The 18,198-nt window shown below is 40.7% G+C and overlaps 1 protein-coding gene across 2 annotated transcripts in view; it reads left to right on the forward strand.

The window, feature by feature from the left end:
* The first annotated feature begins 1,067 nt into the window (after window positions 1–1,067).
* ttc16 (tetratricopeptide repeat domain 16) overlaps window positions 1,068–18,198 on the forward strand; it is a 31,494-nt gene continuing 14,363 nt past the window's right edge. For both annotated transcript variants that reach the window (XM_028034138.1, XM_028034139.1), the window contains exons 1-6: window positions 1,068–1,250; window positions 10,915–11,020; window positions 14,004–14,146; window positions 14,995–15,070; window positions 15,568–15,670; window positions 17,547–17,692. In XM_028034138.1, the coding sequence (XP_027889939.1) occupies window positions 10,916–11,020; window positions 14,004–14,146; window positions 14,995–15,070; window positions 15,568–15,670; window positions 17,547–17,692 (573 nt within the window). In that variant the 5' untranslated portion in view covers window positions 1,068–1,250; window position 10,915. The remainder of the gene's footprint in view (window positions 1,251–10,914; window positions 11,021–14,003; window positions 14,147–14,994; window positions 15,071–15,567; window positions 15,671–17,546; window positions 17,693–18,198) is intronic.

Genomic DNA, 18,198 nt, shown 5'->3' on the forward strand with positions numbered 1-18,198 from the left:
GCAGATCTGCAAAGTGCTCTTTCCACTTACCAACAATATCATCAGTCCTGGTCAGCATCAAACCAAACACAGCTGGTGAAAGTCCTGCTTTCCTTTAGGTCAACAAGAAGTCTTTTTCAACAACCTCCTCAAATTCCTCCCTTTCCGGAGCTTTTGTTTCTGCAACCGAAGAAGCTGCAGACCTTCTGGCTGCCTGGTTCCTGTCTGCTTAAGGTCAAGCCCTAAAGCCAAAGTGCAACTTGATGGGTTTCATCACTGGCAACCACCAGTGGGTCCTCTGGTTGCTGTCATTGTGGGTACCAAAGACATGGCCCATTCAGACTTTATGTTTCCAACTTACCTCAGAACATGAGCGATGTTATCCCAGAGGTTTGAACCATATAATTGTTTCCTTAAATGCAAAGGAACTAATGTGGTCAGAAAAAAGCACTGAAAATTAGCAAACATGGAGCTAAACATTTCTTTAGTTCTTTAGAAACATAAAGAACTTTGTATCAAGGCTACTTTAGGCTTTGCAAGGTACCAATCAACCAGAACGCTATGGATCTAATCAATGTCTGCTTTGGTAGATGTTTCAGTGACACTGAAGATGAAGAAACGGGTGAAAGACTCTTACAGTCCAAGGAAGGAGGAGCAGAGGAAGAGGTGATCGATCACTGAGTCTGAGTCCATCAGAGGCGTTAGTGCTGATGGAGCGATTGTTCTCCTGGGTTAGGGATCCCTCATCCTTCATCCAAAACCAAACAGATGTCTTCCAAGCGACACTTAAACAGTAATTGGCCTGTAGCAAAGTTTTAACCAAAACTTTCTGGTTGCTATGGAGTAAATCAGTGTCAGGTAGAAAGTATGATTCAGAGCTGTAGTCAAAGTATCTTAAGGAGACGAGTAAGAAGATGTGAAGTTCAGACTAATGAACTGATTACTAAAAAAAAATCAGTCAGAAAGCAGAGCAGTCAGCCAGACTCCTCTGGTCCTCCCACCTCCTCCTCCTCCAGCCCAGACAGAGGAGGAGGAGGAGGAGGAGGAAGAAAAGGGATGCAGGGAAAGCACACCTTACCTCCCTCCCTTTCTTCATCCCTCTTTCTATCCCTCCTCACTCCACATTGACAGCAGCTCTCATCACAACTCAACACTGCTGTTGCCGGCAGGCTGAAGCACATTCAGGCACACACACACGTTAAATCCCACTCACTGACGCTGAGTGGCATCTTCAGCACACACCAAGACGCCCTTGGACTGCTGCAGGCGAGGTGAGTAAATATTTGGGAACTCCTCTGAGTGTGTTGCTGCTGTGCAGTTTGTGTGATTTCTGTGTTGGCGCTTTGGATGCCTGCATGTGCAGTTGTGGTTTCCCCTCTGCTCTGTGTGTGTGTTTGTGTGTTTATGAGGCACACTAGAGCCAATGGGAATTGTGTTTTGCACCAGACCAAAACAAATCCACAAAATAATGCTGACTCGCTCTCAGAGGAGTGTGTGTTCCTGTGCAGGCATGCGTGCATGTGTATTCCTGGAGAGGCCCGAAGTCTGACTGGAAACTTGTCAGCTGTTGGGAGATGTGAGTGTAAACTGTTGAGGTAGAGGCTCACAGTGGGTCCAGCACGGCTCGTCTGGGGAGTTGAAGGGATAGAAATCCTACGCTGAACTTTTTCAACCAAGCGTTTTCTGCTTGATGCAGAAAATGTTTGCTTTCAAAAAATGCTCCTGCTGTTTAGAGAAAACCATGTTTCTGGTCATTGTTGAACTCCGTTAACACTAAGGCTGTTTTCACTGTCCGTCAGACTCGGTTTGATTAGAGACCAAAATGGCAGCATTTGGTGCATTTTCAGCTGCTGCGGTTTGCTTTCACACTGCACTGTCAAACAATCCAAACAGTTTGAGCAACCTGTTCATCTCCACTGCACCAAGAACCACTGAGGGAAACGACACGAAAACCTCTGAAGAAAACAATGATCGCAACTTCCTCCTTCACAAAATGTAAACTAAAATGGAGTGGCACTATATGTTAACAATTGGAGGATTTCTCCTCCAACTGAACCATTTCTCCCACTGGAGATAGACATGTTAGTCTGTTTTAGTTGTATTTACCCAGCATGCCCTGCTCTGTAGTCCACTTCCTGCTTTTGGAGTGGTTTCTGGTGCGTTTGGTGTTCACATCTGCATTCGAACCTCATCAGAGATCACTTAAACCAAACCAAGATTGAGGTTTGTAGGCGGACCGGAGTTCTTTGGTCCGCATCAGAGTTCGATTACGAATTCACACCTCCACAAACAAACCAGACTTTCTAGGCAAACAAACTGGATTTCCAATCAAAGCATTAGGTAAACTTACCTAAGTTACTTAACATCTGTTAACTCCTGTGCTCATATTGTCCACTCTTTAGCTAGGTAGTACAAGTGAAGAAAGAAAAAGCTGAGAATTCACGGCATAATAGAAAGATTTGAGCTCTGCACACGTTACAAAGCGCTTTGATGTGTTATGCAGTTTTAATGCAGACCATCTGATGAGTGCTTTAGCTATGTATTGTAAATTAAAGCCATTAATCATGTGAGGAAGTCAAGTCAACATGGATCAGAGCAACAACGTCTAAACCGACTCTTTTGTTCCTGATCCAAGCAGTAAAGGTTTTGTGGGGAGAAGCTGCAGTAAACATTTCTGAGTACAGCATTTAATCTGCATCTGAATCACGGTAAATGTGTGCGATCTATTAGAATTTTATTAGATCAATTACTCTGCCTTCTCAAGTCTCTGCATTGAAACCCTCCAGCTCTTCTTTTCAAATCCAGATGAGCTGAACATAGCTGCGTTCCTGGAAATCCTGGTTCTGAAGAACTTCACTAAGAGCCTTCCTCCCTCCGGCTCCTTCCTCCCTCCGGCTCCTTCCTCCCGTCTCTGATCCGATCCCTTTCTCAGTCATCATTCCTGTGAGAGGAGACCGCGGAATGAGTCAGTTTCTCGACAAGTAGACACGCACAACCAACCTCTTGCCTCCCAGCGTCTGACCGATGCTGGGGTTTGTCTAATTACCAACGTGTCATTCGGCTTTTCGTCGCTAAGAAATGATCAGAATGCCGCGGCCTCCTTTCCAACGCTCAGTGGCTGCTTTTCCGGGATCGGGTATCGCCAAAGCTCCACAGGTGACGTTTACCTCAACCTTTTCTCGTACAGCCAATTGGGAATCCTGATTTTAAGACAGAAACATAGATGGGAATTGAACCATCAACTGTGTGAGCCTGGTTGATACTTGCTGTTGATGTTACCCGACACACAGCTGGGATGAAGTGAGTGAAATGAGCCAGAAAGATTCAAGCAGCAGCCATGATAAGATATCAAAGTTCCACAATGTCTCCTTTACGGCGCTTCGTTTGATCGTTTTCTTCACATTGACTCAATTATCTGAATTCACCTGAGATCAGAATGTGTGAACAGCAGGTTTTCTGACCACTGCCTTTGTCTTTATGACCTGTATCTGAATTTACTGAACTACTAAAGCCTCTTTGCTACAAATCATTAAAAGTACTTTAATGCACTTCTCCGACGGCAGTGGTTCAGGTTGGCAGAGCAAGTTGGTCATAGACCTGTAGGTTCCCGCTGTGAACCCCATGTCCTTCTTCCCCCAAGATAACAGAAAGGTGTTAGGCTGGTAAGATCATCTGATGTAAAATCTTTGCCAAGTCTGTGTGCACGCAGCTGTAGAGTAGAAAGAACTTTTTGTCAGGATTCTCAGATTGTTCTTCCATGGGAATCCTTCTTAAGTCAGCATAAAAACAAGAGTCACCTTTCACCCAATTTCACCACCATTAGTGTGTGAATGAGTGTAAGGAGAATGCTGATGTCACCACAGAGACGATGGACTTTTGCTGATGAGGAGTTTGTCTTTTCACTCATAGCAACATGATTCTCAGGTTGCATTCACACCACTCTAATCCAAATCTAGTTTGCTTGCCTAGACAGTCTGGTTCATTTGGGAAGTTTAGAATACGTAATCAAACTCTGCTCCGCCTAAAAACCTCAGTCTCGGTTTGGTTGTAGTGAACTTTGGTGCGGCTCGAATGCATATGTGAACACCAAGTGGACCGGAAACCACGCCAGATCTAGGAAGTGGGCTACATTGCAGGGCATTCTGGGTAAAAACAACCAGAACAAACACTTGAATCTATCGCTAGCAGGAGAAATGTCTTGTGGTCTTTAGCGAAAGACAAACGAGAAATTATCCAGCTGCTATAATCTGACGCCACTCCAGTTTAGTTGAAATTTCGTAAAAAGTCAAAGTTGCGCTCAGTGTCTTCTTCAGAAGTTTTGTGTCGTTTCCTTCAGTGGCTGTTGGTACAGCGCCCCCACAGGTGAGGAGGGGAACATGTTGCTCAAAGGGTTTGGTTCACTTGACACGGTGCAGTGAGAAAGAGAAGCTGAAAATGTCAGAAATATTGCAGTTTTGGTTCCCAGTTGAACCGAGTCTAAAATCAGTAGGAGTCAGTTGAAGTTGTTTGAGCATCTCATTTGTTGAAGGCTTCAAAAGGATGCACCACTTGGTAGAGACTTTTAGGCAGACCCAGAAGACGAGCTGGAGAATGTCTTTTGACTCATAGCAACATGAGTCAGTCGGGGTTGAGTTAGTCATCCTTTTTACTGTGGAAAGGGATGACTGGGTTTCCCTCCTGCTACCTCTGAACCAATCTCAGGAAAGTAAATAGAAGGATGGAAAACAGAAAGAAAAACTCCTGGTGATTGTTCACTTAGACTTCTCTTCTTTCAAATGCATGTTGGCCGTCTGAGCATCATTGTGACTTACCGGACGTGTCTGTATGCTAGAGCAATAAAAGACATGGATGTAAATAACCCTGAAAACCTCAGAAACAGAAAACCTATTTGAAGACTGGAAATCTTGAATCAGAACATTAATCCTGGATGGATGAATAAAACGCTCAAAGCTTTATGTTCCACCCCAGTTAAATACATTCTGCTCATGATTTATACATTTAATTAAACCTTAAACTGTTGGATTATTTCAGGTCTTCCTGTAAAACATCTTCATTTAAAAGACGATATTCGTATAACAGGTGTCGGGCAGCGTGATCAGCTCCAGTCCGGCGTCCTGGGGGACAGACCTCTGCTGTCCGTCTGTCTCCTAAGGTTTCCACGACTACAAAAACAAGACGGAGAGGCGAGGGGCCCCAGGGGTCCATCAGGGTGGGGAGAGAGTTCGGGAGCAGGGAAGACGAGGGAACTGTGTTTACTTTTGTCTTCTTTTTTTTTGTCTGCCCTGCTTGGCTGCTGGGAAACGACAGCAGAGTGAGGAAGGAGAGAGGAAGACTCTGTCTGGACGGCAGCAGGACGACTGCAGCCTGCAACCCTGGGATTGGTTTCCTGTAGCAGCTCAGTCCCAGCTCTGCACGACCAAATCTTTCATCCTAACGTTGTAGAAACTAAAGAGCGCTTCGCTACACTGAGGACAGATGGTCCTCTTTACTGAAGGAAAACAATCATTATGTTTTATTGTTCAGTTCAGCTTGTACAACCAACAGAAAAACAAACATCATCTCAAGGCAATCTGAAGCACCAAAGTACAAATATATATATAATTCTGTTTAATTTGCTCCAAATTTAGGAAAAGCAATTAAACACAACATGACTAACGTAATGTCTAGTTCACACGGAAACAGTTTTATCCAGATTTTTTCCTTCCAGTCTTAGGAACGTTCTGAGTATCTGGATGGCTCTTAAAGTAAACTTAGAAGTTATTCCTGCCGTGTGTGAAGAGTGATCTGCTCCGCTTGGAAAGACGTTTTGACCACTTCCATCTAAAATCGGGGTATATTGTAGGACAAGCAAGAACACAGCCTGTTAAATGCAATGTGTAGCAAATCAGTAAGCAAGGTGACAAAGTCTCTAAAATACTGAAGACAAAACAACGGAAAATCCGATGGACATCAGAGATTTGTTTCGCTTTTCTCTGTTAAATATATTTCTGAAACTACCACCATTGCTTCTTCATAGTCGGCCGTGTTTGTTTACACTGAAATTGAGAGGTTTTATTAGATTTCCGACCCGACATCTAAACGTTAGTGAGAGTTTGTGTGTGGCGTGTTGTCTTTAATTTGATTTTTTATCGTTGTGTGTGAGGTCTCTCAGGTTTTGAAAACTCCAGTTGTCTAAGATACCAACGGCTGTAAAGTTATCTAAGGAAGATCAATCAGATACATTGAATCTTGACTTTTCTGCACCGCCTGCTCCTGAGCAAGCATGTGGCGACAGTGGAGAGGAATGATTTCCTTTCAACAGGAGGAGACTTCCAGCAGAACTGAGGACAGACAGAAACATTCATCCTGCGGCTTGGTTACTTTGGTATGAATCAGTCCATGAATTTGTTCACCTGTAACTTTTTCTGGTGGCTCGGTTTCTTTTCACGCAGAGAAAACACAAAGCAAACAAGAACTGGAACATTTGGTCTGTTTATGGGTCAGTTGTTCCGGGCCGGCAGAACCAGATGTACACAGGAAGCAGATGGTGTGAAAACACATCATTAGTGTTTCTGGGAACTAATTCAGGTAAAATACAGAGTGATTATGAGAAGACGTCTTAAATGATGGACTTTATGCTTTATGAAAAAACTCCCTCCGTCCCAAAATGCAACGCTAACCTGGCTACAGAAAGAGGTTTGGCTAACTAATTTTAACTAAACAAAATTTCTAAAACAAGTAAAATATAAATAATACAAAGTAGGATAGCTCAAAATGGAATATCTCAAATGAGTTGAATAATCCTGAAGAGGTTTAGCTTTAATAAGTTAATAAATCCTAGAAATGAAGGATCAAGATTAAAATTCTTAATTCAACTCAGCTTAAATAGTGCAGAAATCCATTTTTACAGTGTACAGTACATGATGGTATGATGAATGAGTGAATGAATGAACTGAGGGAAAGTTCAAAGGTCTAGTCATGAAAAAAATGGCAATAAAGACTTATAAATACTATCTTGGGCCACACCCAATACACTGTAAAAAAAAAAAAAAACATTAATAAAAAAAGTGATTTCAGAAGGGCACTTTGTCCAGAGGAAAAGAGCAGGCGCTCTAGCACCACCTAGTGTCTGTCTGTGAAAGTCCCTGTGGTCATTTATTATTAAGTTACTAAGTACTTTGTCTGTTAATTAAGTTACTAATTACTATTAAATTACTAATTTTCTATGATTTAACAATAATATTTTATGTTTCTTTCTATTGTTTCTGTTTTTTGGTCTCTATGGGAAACAACTTTAAGGTTTTGGCAAATGACGTTCAAAGTAAAACAAGTTTTCAAATAAAAGTTTTAAATAGAATAACTTCAACCTGACTTCAGAGATAAAATATTTCATGTGCAGAAACAGAAAACTTTTCAGCTGTGGTTTCCTGGCCGGCTGGTTCACACCATCATCCTGAGGATGACTGTAGTTTTTAATCCAGTTTTTATCCAGGCCTGCAGAGTGGGAACATGCAGAACGATAATGAAGATGCTTCCCTCAGCGGGGGACGCTGTACACGGAGAACATTTGCTGGAAATTTAGCATTTTGGCCAAATTTCCCCAATAAAGTTTGTACGCAAACTCAAAACGCTGAGCTCAAAGTCAGAATCTGCTCCATCGTTACTAATGTGTGTGTCTGTAAACAGCAGAGAGGTGGAGTAAGACATGCCTGTGTGTGTTTGGGATACCTGTGTGTGAGCTCCAGCGTGCACAGAGCCGCAGTGTGTGCCGGCGCTGAGTCATGCCACTGGCTGCGTGTGTGTGCACGTGTATCCGTGTCGGACAAAGCGTCTGTCTCCTCCCTGAGTGTGTGTCTGGCAGCTGGCCGCACTCCAGCTGCGTCTGGTTGGATAATGAAATCCAGGTTTTTCTTGCGGCTGCTTCAAGACACCTGCCACCAATATTTAACGCAGAGAAAGCCAGACTGCAGAGGGTGAGACCAGCTGCTTGCTTATTTTATTAAGACCTGTCCTAAAACTGGGAGTTCAGGGATCAATGAGCCTGTGCTGGTGATCACCGTCCTCCTCTGAGGAGCCTCTACAGTTTGGATAAAACATGCACATGCAGGGAGGTTTAAAGCACATTCTACATACAGTTAAAACCCAAATTAACACAGTTAGGAGAGAAATTTATAGGGAACAGTTTGAGCAAAAACACCCAAAGGAGAAACAACAATGGCAGATAATTAATGGCAAAGATAATGGCCGACAATTAACATGCGAAAGTTCAGGAGATGTTCTCAGAACATCAACAAGAAGTTCATTAGTGATCGCTTTTTCCCTTTGCAGCGAAACGTGACTGTGGTAGAAACTGTAACTATAAATGTTGAGACGGACGTGGAGGCAGTGGCTCAGCGGCATTCGGTACAGGTCAAAGGTCAACAAGTCAGATTCAGAAGGTGAAGGGCAACGTAAAATCCAACAAAAGTCAAAGAGTGGACTGATGGACAAATCATTTCAGTCCAGCATTCAGCTTCTATGAACCACAAATCTGGAACAAACTTCCAGGAAACTGTAAAACAGCTGAAACACTGAGATCCTTTAAACCAAGCTGAAAAGGCAGCAGGTTAGAGTTTGATTGTCAGTAACTGGAACATATTTGATGCGTATTTGCTTGGTGATTTTGATGTTTGACTAAATATAATGTTTATTGCTCGTTTCTTAATTGATGACTGTATGATGTTATTATCATATAACACACTGAGCTGCCTTGTTGCTGAAATGTGCCATATTACTAAACTTGACCTAATTTTATGTAAAAAAGTAAAGTTTCTGAGTTTTCCCTAACCAGATGATAACTCAAAAAACGGATTAATTGAATTTTTTCAGTGAAATTTCCTCTTAAGTCTTTGGGACTTCACTGAATCCTTGAATTTCAGGAAACTCCTTAGAGAAGCCTCCTTTTCCTGTGAGTCTGTGTCTGTTCCTGCCAGCCTTTACATACAGACATGTACATTTCCTTATGGTCTGTGGAGCTAAACAAAGGCCTACCTGTGTAGCAGCGAAGGGAAACTTCCCTTCCTCCTTCCAGCGCTTTAGGGCGTGTTTGGCTTTTTAGAGTCCAGCTCACCCGTCTGCACCACCTGTGGCCTCTCGGCGGCCCATCTGCGTCACGCTCCACCTGCCAGTAGCCGTCTGCGCGGACCGCCAGCCGGTCTGCATGGCCCAGAAAACAGATGTTACTTTGTGTTTCGGCTGCTTGGAACTGGCTTGTATTCAGACGCATCAAGTTTATATCGAAGCTGCGTGTTATGCAGGTAATTCTGAATATTTATATGGGTTAAAGGGAGGCAAGTTATCGATTAATGAGTTGATTGATCAACTGATGAGCGTCTTTTTTTTAAAAATCTGAGTTTTCTCTTGTATCATGTGGGCTGATCATCTTTCAAAGAACTTCATTTTTCATCATATGCTGATAATAAAAAGATTCATTTTTAACATTATTTTGTGTCAACTGTATTAAAGCTGCAGCATGTAAGTAGATTTTTACATATTTGTTTATGGTATAAGAGATCATCTTCTTCCAGTGCTATCTAGAAATAAGCAATCAGAGCCAGGAGGAGGGTCTTAGCGCTGTCAATCACCACTCCATGTGGTGCTGCTCATCCCCCATCTTTGCTATGATACTGCTTCTCCCCTAACTTTTCATAGATTATATGTCACCTATTATACTGTCACAACATGGTGACAGTTTTAACAAATATGTAAATAAAATATTGTTTTTCAATAAAAGTTACATACTGCACCGTTATACTGACTGAATAAACAGAAAATTGTGGCTTTCTCACATTATTAAACTTAGACAAATTTATAAAATATAAAAAGACAGGAACCTCTTCAGTTGTTGGATAGAACAATCAAATATGTGAAGAATAAAATGTGAAACAATTCATTTCCCATGAACAGAGATGTTCTACAGAAGCTACGATAATCTTCAAAATCAACCTTGCTTATTAGCATCATGTCTTTTTCTATCACATAACATTATTTCTCGTCTTAGCTCTTTCGCTTTTCCAACATTTTCCTCACGTTCATGGCAAATCTGTAATAACTGCTTCAGAAATTGTCTCTGCTCCGTTATGCAGCTCGGCTGAATGACGCGTCATTGAGGTGAAACGTAAAGAGCTTGTCGAGTGTTAATATATCAAAACCAAAGCGCATAAAGTGCATTTTGCATCTCAACCCGGACTCAGTTCTGACCTTTTCCTGTCCCAGTTCTGGTATGACCGCCATCTTTACTCCTGGCTCCGTTTAAGGATGACCAGCGGCGCCCTCTGCTGGATGGCGACCAAACTACAACAATAATAGGCTGTAAAAACGGGACGTTATTAGAAAATCGATTGGAACTAATTTAAATCTAATTAACCATTAGTCATCAATTAGTAGTAAGTCGATTGATTGTATATCTATATCTATAGTTAAACAGTTCCAGGATAATCCCAGTAAGTTTACTGTCTGCTTGGAAATGTTGGCTTAGCTTCATGCTAGCTACTCAAACCGCTAACGTTGTGTTTCAGAAAGCGAGATCACTGCAGTCAGAGAGGAAATATTAAGACTCCTAATGTGTTCTCTGTGCATGAAGCAGCCGAGACTCTTGTGTGGTTTTGGAAGCTGAGAAGCCTCAAATTGGAGTTGAAAAAACCACCCGCATGTCTCGGCTGAAAGCTTTCATCCGCAGCTCATGTAGCTGCCGCAGGAACTCATTAGCGGTGGCGATGCTTCCCTCCAGACCCTTCGGTCTGTGTCAAGCAATCATCGCTGTGCTGTTTTTATCCAGAAACACATGGAGGTCTGCGGCCCCAATGCTGATAACAACCCCTGCATGCATGTTCTGAATGTTTCGGTTCTGCTGGAGACAAACATGCAGATCCGTATGGAGATGTTGAAACTGAGTGTTTTTTCCGTTCCTCTGTGCAGGATGAGGGTGTGGTCATGGGAGCAGTTTGGGGAGACAGGTGTGGTCCTCCTTGGCTTCCTGACACTGGCCATGTCTGTGGGAAACCTGTCGTCCAGAGGCCTGCAGGTACACAACCTCAGGAGAACACTGCAAAAACACACAATCTTACCAAGTATTTTTTATCTACTTTCTACTGCAAATATCATAGCACACGAGAAATAAGACAAATCTAACTTACAAGTAGCTTTTCAGCAAAAGAGGAGCTTGCTTTAAGTCTATAATACCTTAATATTGCAGTATAATATTAATATTTTCTTACTTATTTGTTGAAACAGTCTATGTCATGTTAGTTTGGTGTGACAGATGATCAGTGAAAAATCGAGATTTTCTGTCTTCTTCCAGTGCTAACTAGAAACAGCTAATCAGAGCCCAGAGGCGGGTCTTAGCGCTGTCAATCACAATCTGTTTGGCTTCTCATCCTTTCTCCACATCGCCTCCACGAGCTCTACTATGCTGCAGCTAGTGTAGCTTGTTGTGAATGCGCGGTCTAGGTTTCTTGTAATGTTGAGTTGTTTCTCCATCATTAAGCATCAAGTACACAAGGTTGATTGACAGCACTAAGCCCCGCCTCCTTAAACTTTTCCATATTTTGTCCCACTCTTTCTATATGTTTTATTTGGGTTTTATGATGACCAACACACTGTAGAGGGAAAATTACTTTTTGCATTGTTTTACTAAAACAATCTGAAAAGTGTGGTGTGCATTTATACATGGAGGCTGAAATCTTTGCAAGTTTTTGGGGGGAAACAGCTCCATCCTCACTCAGCTCAGATGGTAAACATCTGTATCATAATTACTTCAATAACCTCTGTTATATTCCTCACTTATGGAGGTCATCATTTTTACACCTGTGCAATGCATGCTGGGCCGGAGACGTGGGTAGGTTATAGTGACTGAAGTCTTTAAACAAAACATCAGAGGTCAAGGCTAACGTTACGGGAGTTGCTTCAAACTTTTTATGTGAGAGAAATGTTGAAACAAACTAACGTGATTAACTAAACTGATAGCATTAGCTGGAGCTAGCACCATTGGCTACAGGTAGCACCTTTATTCACCATTCATTTAGCATGAATGCTGCCTCAGACCTGCTGATTTAATTGGCCAGGAGTTCTTAGGGTTTAGCAGTGGAGTCTTCCACATCCTTTGGTTTTTCTTGACAGAAACCTTTCCTCTTAGCGCTTGTTACGATAACTTAAGGTGCAAAGCTGCTTCATGAGTTTAACAATCAACCAATCAGAAAAATGAGTATGAGAAATAACTTTCAATAAGTTACTTTAGACAGAATAAAACAGAAATATCCTTTATTGTCCCATAGCTGGGTAACTTGGTTATAACAGCAGCATCAAGTGGCTACAAAGAAAAGTTCAAAAAGTGTTAAAAATATATTTTAAAAAATAAGATTAATGATAAAAAAATATATACAGTCTTCAATAGTGCACATCTATTGGACTGAAGGCTTTTTAAACATTTTATTTTATAATTTTAACTTATCTTTCATAATTATTGTGATGTAAAGCACTGTAAAGCATAATTTTGATTGAAAACAGATTAGATTTTATTTTAAAATATTAATAATTAATTGATCCATTTTTCTTTCTGAGATGGGCCAAGAGAGTGAAGAAAAGCCACATTTTAGGAATTTTCATCAATAAAACATTTTGAAAGCGATCTTTCATCTTCCTTCACAAATATGAGCTAAGATGTTAAATCAAATCCCAATAAAACACATTCAAGTTTGTGTCCGACGAACGTTTGGAATAAAGAGTCTCAAAGTCTTCCAGTTCAGGTGTTTAAACTCCCTGAGAAACAAAGAGAGGTTGATAATCTGGATGTCTGCGGTGGAATCGGCCGCCGGCCTCATAAATCTGGACTCTCCTCTGGACTCTGTTGCTCCGTGTCTCTCAGTCTGTCTGGTATTTGCCGAGTTTCCCTCACAGCTGCGCTGTCTCACACCTTTACAAGGAGCTCAGCTCACATTCCAGCGACCCCTCGGACGGATCTGTTTGAATAAATGGATGCCGCCTTCAGCCCGGGCTAATGCTGCTAATCCACGGCAGGAATGTGGGAAGCGCACCGAAGCCTCCGTACAAAAACATGGTGGCCGTCACTTCGCGGGCCGGGATTTGTTCTGGTTCCTGACGCACGCTCCCGTGACGGTCCAACAATCCTACAGCTGTTGTTGTTACTGTCAGGAGCTTAGGTTCTCTACACACAACACGGGCCATCAGCAAAACAAAACGGTTCTGCTGCGCTTGCACCTGAACACACCAGAACCGACCCAGGTTCTGCTTCATCACTTTGGTTTAGGAGCATTTTTATTCCAAGAGAAGTGGATCATAATTTACGGGAGATTAGAACCAATAAAATAGTAATAAAAAAAGAATAATGACTTTTTCTCTGAATTTTTGCTTTTTGTAATCAAAACTACTTTTGATTGCGAAAGATTAAAGTCAGAATTCTGAGAAAAATGTCAAAATTTTCAAGAAACAAACGATGGTAATTTCTGAGCTTGAAAAGTAGAAAAAAAATCAGCAATTTTGATTTTCATGTCAGAAATTTTCTAGATAAAAGGTGGAGTTTCACAAGTCCATTAAAATTCAGAAAATTTTAAAAAGTTGAAATTTCTTCATATTTGAAACGCATACATTTTTTTTACTGTACAAAATTTCAGAGCTTAATATTAAAATTTCTCAGTTTCTAGCAAATTCTCAACTTTTCAAACTCAGGAATTTCTGGTTTCTTTTCTAGAATATTTCTGAGATTAATCTGAAAACTTTTCTAGCAAATATTTGACTTTTCAATCAGAGAAATTTTAACCTGAACATTACGGAATTTGTTGTAGCAAATTTTAACCCTAGAAAATTTCTGAGTTCAGTCTCAACATTTTTGAGTTTTTCGGCAGAAATTGACTCTTCCTATTTTTCTGTCTCCAGTGGCTCGGCGTAGAGCTGTGAGAACGAAAGTCAGAATTTTGTTTTCAGTGGTTCTAATCCTCTTCCGTTGTATTAATCACACTCATACTGTGTGTTGTAATTCTCCGTTTCACCAGGAGGAGGGCGCTGCGTCCAACAGCCTGGAGGACCAGCAGGAGGTCACCACCTACTGGTGGGGCGAGTGGGCCAAGTGGACGGCCTGCACCCGGACCTGCGGAGGGGGGGTCATGTCCCAGGAGCGCCACTGCCTCAAACAGAGGTCAGTCGGTCGGTCGGTCCAACCCAAACACGATGAGCCCACCCGGTTCAGTTCGCTGGTGACCCGGTTTTATCAGCTCTTAAACTGATTCAAAAAATCGAACAGTGGAGAAAACCGAAGAGACTCCACAATGTCATTACTTACTAAATAAACATGAAAAACTGCAGTGTGAGGTCACAGTTGCTGCATGCCAGGGCAGAAAGACATCAGAAATATTTTCTAGGAGTTCAAAACATAAAAGAAATGACCAAAAACCCAAGAGAAGGATGTTAAAAATAACACAGAACAAGACGTCTGCAGCGATGTGCTGTGAACTACAACAGACTATTAGGTCCAGACTAAGATCATTTTTATTTTTAATACAAGAAAACAGTCAAAATATTAGCAGAAAAAAGACACAGTATTCATATTTTCTTACATATGTAAAATGTAATGAAGATGAGTAATAAGTTTTAAAGGGAAAGAACAAAATAAGAGGAGATGAGAGAACACGACACTGGAAATCTGTTTCTAAACCTGCAGAAAGAGAGAAACAAATAAACAGAGAACCGAGAAACTATAGTGATAAACATATTCATGTATAATAATAACAAAACTTACAAAATACTGGATGATACAAGATGCATTTACTGGCAAACACACTTAGTGTAACTTAAAAAACTGGATCTAAACGTTTATGTGTTTAAATGTGTTATTAATCAGTGGAATCATCTTTTAGTTTGATTTCTGGTTGATTGGGAGCTTTAACCTAACCCAACAGATTACTGTGTGTGTTTTCTCATCTTCTCAGCCTGATTTTTAGCTTTAATGCGCCGCCGTTTCTCCAAACGTTTGTTTTCTGTCCAAAGAAAGAAAGTTGCTGCTGGAAAGGACAACATGACCTGCACAGGAACGGCCAAGAAATACCATCTCTGCAACACCGTAGTGAGTCTCAAACTTCCTCCTCATCACTTCACATCTTTACAAAAACAAACATGGCCGCTCCAGCTGGAACAGATTCAAACCGTCCTCACAAACAGAAACAAACTGTAAAACCAGAGACTGTCACTGCAATATTAGAGGCTTTTTGTCATTAATGAAAACGGTTTTCTTTTTTTACTTAAAATATTGCATATTGAATTCATTAAAGTATTATAGAAATTAATATACATTGTACATTTATGTTTCTATGTCCCAAATACATTTTAAATATTTCTTAAAATTTGTATTTTAAAAATTAAAAGACTGCTTTACTATTGTTATATTGCTATACTGCTATTGTTTTACTATTTTAAAAACGTGTTTTAATGGACAACTCTGCATTTCACAGCAGAATGTTTTATCTTCAGCCGTCTCTCCTGTAATCCTGGATCATTAAGTTATGTTTCAGCAGAGACAGGGAGGAGACGTGTCTCACTGTCTCTGGTGTCTCTGTCCACCAGGACTGTCCCGCCTCTGGGAGGAGCTTCAGGGAGGAGCAGTGCTGGTCCTTTAACTCACAGCGTTACAGTGGGAGGAACTACCAGTGGAAACCTCTCTATCCTGGTAATATCATCACAAAAACACTCAGCCCACAGCCGGCCCAAGGCAGAAGCAAACTAAACCATATGTAAAACTTCTGTTTGTTTGAGAAACAAAGACTTATAAAAGTTGCAGTATGTAACTTTTATAAAAAATATGTTTTTTACATATTTGTTAAAATTATCGCCATGCTGTGACATATAACATGAGACAGATAATCTGTGAAAAGATCATATTGCCGTCTGAAGAAATGGACAACTCTTGATCAAACCAACTAATCAGAGCCAGGAGGCAGGTCTTAGCGCTGTCAGTCAATCTCATGTACTCGCTGCTAAATGTCTTAAAGGCAGAGAAACAACTTAGCATAACAGGAAAACTGTTTATCTGCCGTCATCTGTGGCCATTTTAACTAGCTTTAGCATTCACAACAGCTGCAGTGTAGGGGTATGAGCAGCGCCACGTTAGATAGTAATTGACAGTGCTAAGACTGTCTAAGACCGCCTCTTGGCTCGGATTGGTTGTTTCTAGTTAGCACTGGGAGAAGACAGAGGAGATGGATGTTTTGCCACAACATGGTGACAGTTTCAGCAAATATGTGAAAAAAGGTAAAAGTTAAATAAATAGTTTATATTAATTAAAAGTTTTTAAATAATTTAAAATTTAAAGAAATTTGCGAAATTATGGAGAATATTCTTCAATGTTTGTTGTGTTACCGTAGTAACAATTTGATGCTAGGAGTTTAATCTTTGTTTTTTGTTTGGGTTAAATTTGTTCACACATACAGATAATGAATTAAGCTCCACCTCTCTCCAGTCAGTGGGGGTCATGGAAAGTTTGGGGCCCAAAGTTAAATTCTGCCTGAGGCCCCATTAAACCCTGGTCCGGCCCTGACCCGATTCATTTTTACTTCATTAAACAGGCAGGATGTGAGTTAGAGCTGCAGCAACAGCAGAATCTTTAACTGGACCTTCTTCACCTTCTGGTTTCAGAATTTTTATTAGAAAACAACTTATAACTAAATCAAAAAGGTAATAATTATTAATATATGAATGTTTCTGTTTTTCAATTTTTTCATTTTTGTCTCTTTTCTTTTACTTTTATGTCATTCAATGTCCATGTCTTTTAGTGTTTTTGCTATTATTTTGGTTGTATTGTTATATTTGTTGTATAAATCAGAAAAATCTAAATAAATAGGATTTTTTTCATTTAGTTTTAAATGTATAAAATATAAAAGTAAAACTGGATAAGTGAAAAAAACATGTACAAAAAATATTAAACAGAACAAAATACAAATCATTTTGTTTTTGGAAAATAAAAACAATCATTTAGAAAAAGTAAATGACAACCAAAAATAAATATAAGACAAAACATGATTAAGATAAACAAACCATGAATTTTCTCCAACTTCTCATCCAAAAAGCTCCATCAGCACCAAACTTGGGCTGCAGGTATCTGGGTCCGACTGGGCATTTAAGGTCATAGGTCACTAACCCTTCGACATTTGGGTTGTTTTAATTTAATGATCCAAACATGAGCCAAACGATGCCGGCATGCCGGGCAGTAAAACCATCATGGCCGCCCTGTAGGAGTTCGACATTGAAACCAGAGGTCATGTCGGCTTTGTTTTTTCCACGTCTTCCCTGTTCGAACTGTTCAAACTGTTCGAACTGTTCGAACTGTTCACTCTGCCAGCTCAGGATGTGAATAAATTGGTTCTGTTAATGAGATTTCTCTGACCAAAGCTTTGTTCAGAAGCGAGGAAGTGTTTTTAGATGAGAAATGAAACATCTTTAAGAATCAAGAGAAGAAGTCCAGTTCTTTCCTGCACTTAAAAATGAATCAGTAATGAGTTAGTAAAAGGGAATCGTACTCTGACCCGTCTCCTCCTCCTTGTCTTCAGATGATTATGTTCATATCTCCAGCAACCCCTGTGACCTCCACTGCACCACGACCGACGGCCAGCGGCAGCTCATGGTGACGGCGCGAGACGGCACTTCCTGCAAGTACAGCAGCTACCGCGGCGTGTGCGTGGACGGGACGTGTGAGGCGAGTCTGACCCGTTCCTGCCCTCACAGCTGTCTCCGGCTTTATGACGCCGGATTTTAGCTCCACGTTTACGGGAATTCTTGACCTTTTCCCCCGAAGTGCATGTGTGAGGTCAGACACTGATGTTGGCTGAAAAGGTCCTGTTCTCTGCAAGGTTATTAGAGTTCACTAAAACAAACAAAACAACAGAAATATTTTTGTTAACTGAAATAAATAGAAACTGTAATTAATGGGGAAAAACTAAAACTAATTGGAACTATATTGTGTGTTTATAAAGCTGAAACAAACAGAAATAATAGATATAATCCCCTTTGTTTTTGTGTTTATGAATCTATTTGTTAGTTTTTTGAACTGATGTGAAATAGATTTTTTTATGTCAGCTGTCACCAATTTATGGCACTTATTCTAGTCCGTAAAATGGCGACAGCAAAAGTTTTGCGAAAACGTCAGAGTCAGTTGGTTGTTCAACAATAATTAAATACATTATTAGAGAATTTTAGAAAGTA

This window comes from Xiphophorus couchianus, chromosome 12, assembly GCF_001444195.1.
Source record: "Xiphophorus couchianus chromosome 12, X_couchianus-1.0, whole genome shotgun sequence".
NCBI classification, from domain to species: Eukaryota; Metazoa; Chordata; class Actinopteri; order Cyprinodontiformes; family Poeciliidae; genus Xiphophorus; species Xiphophorus couchianus.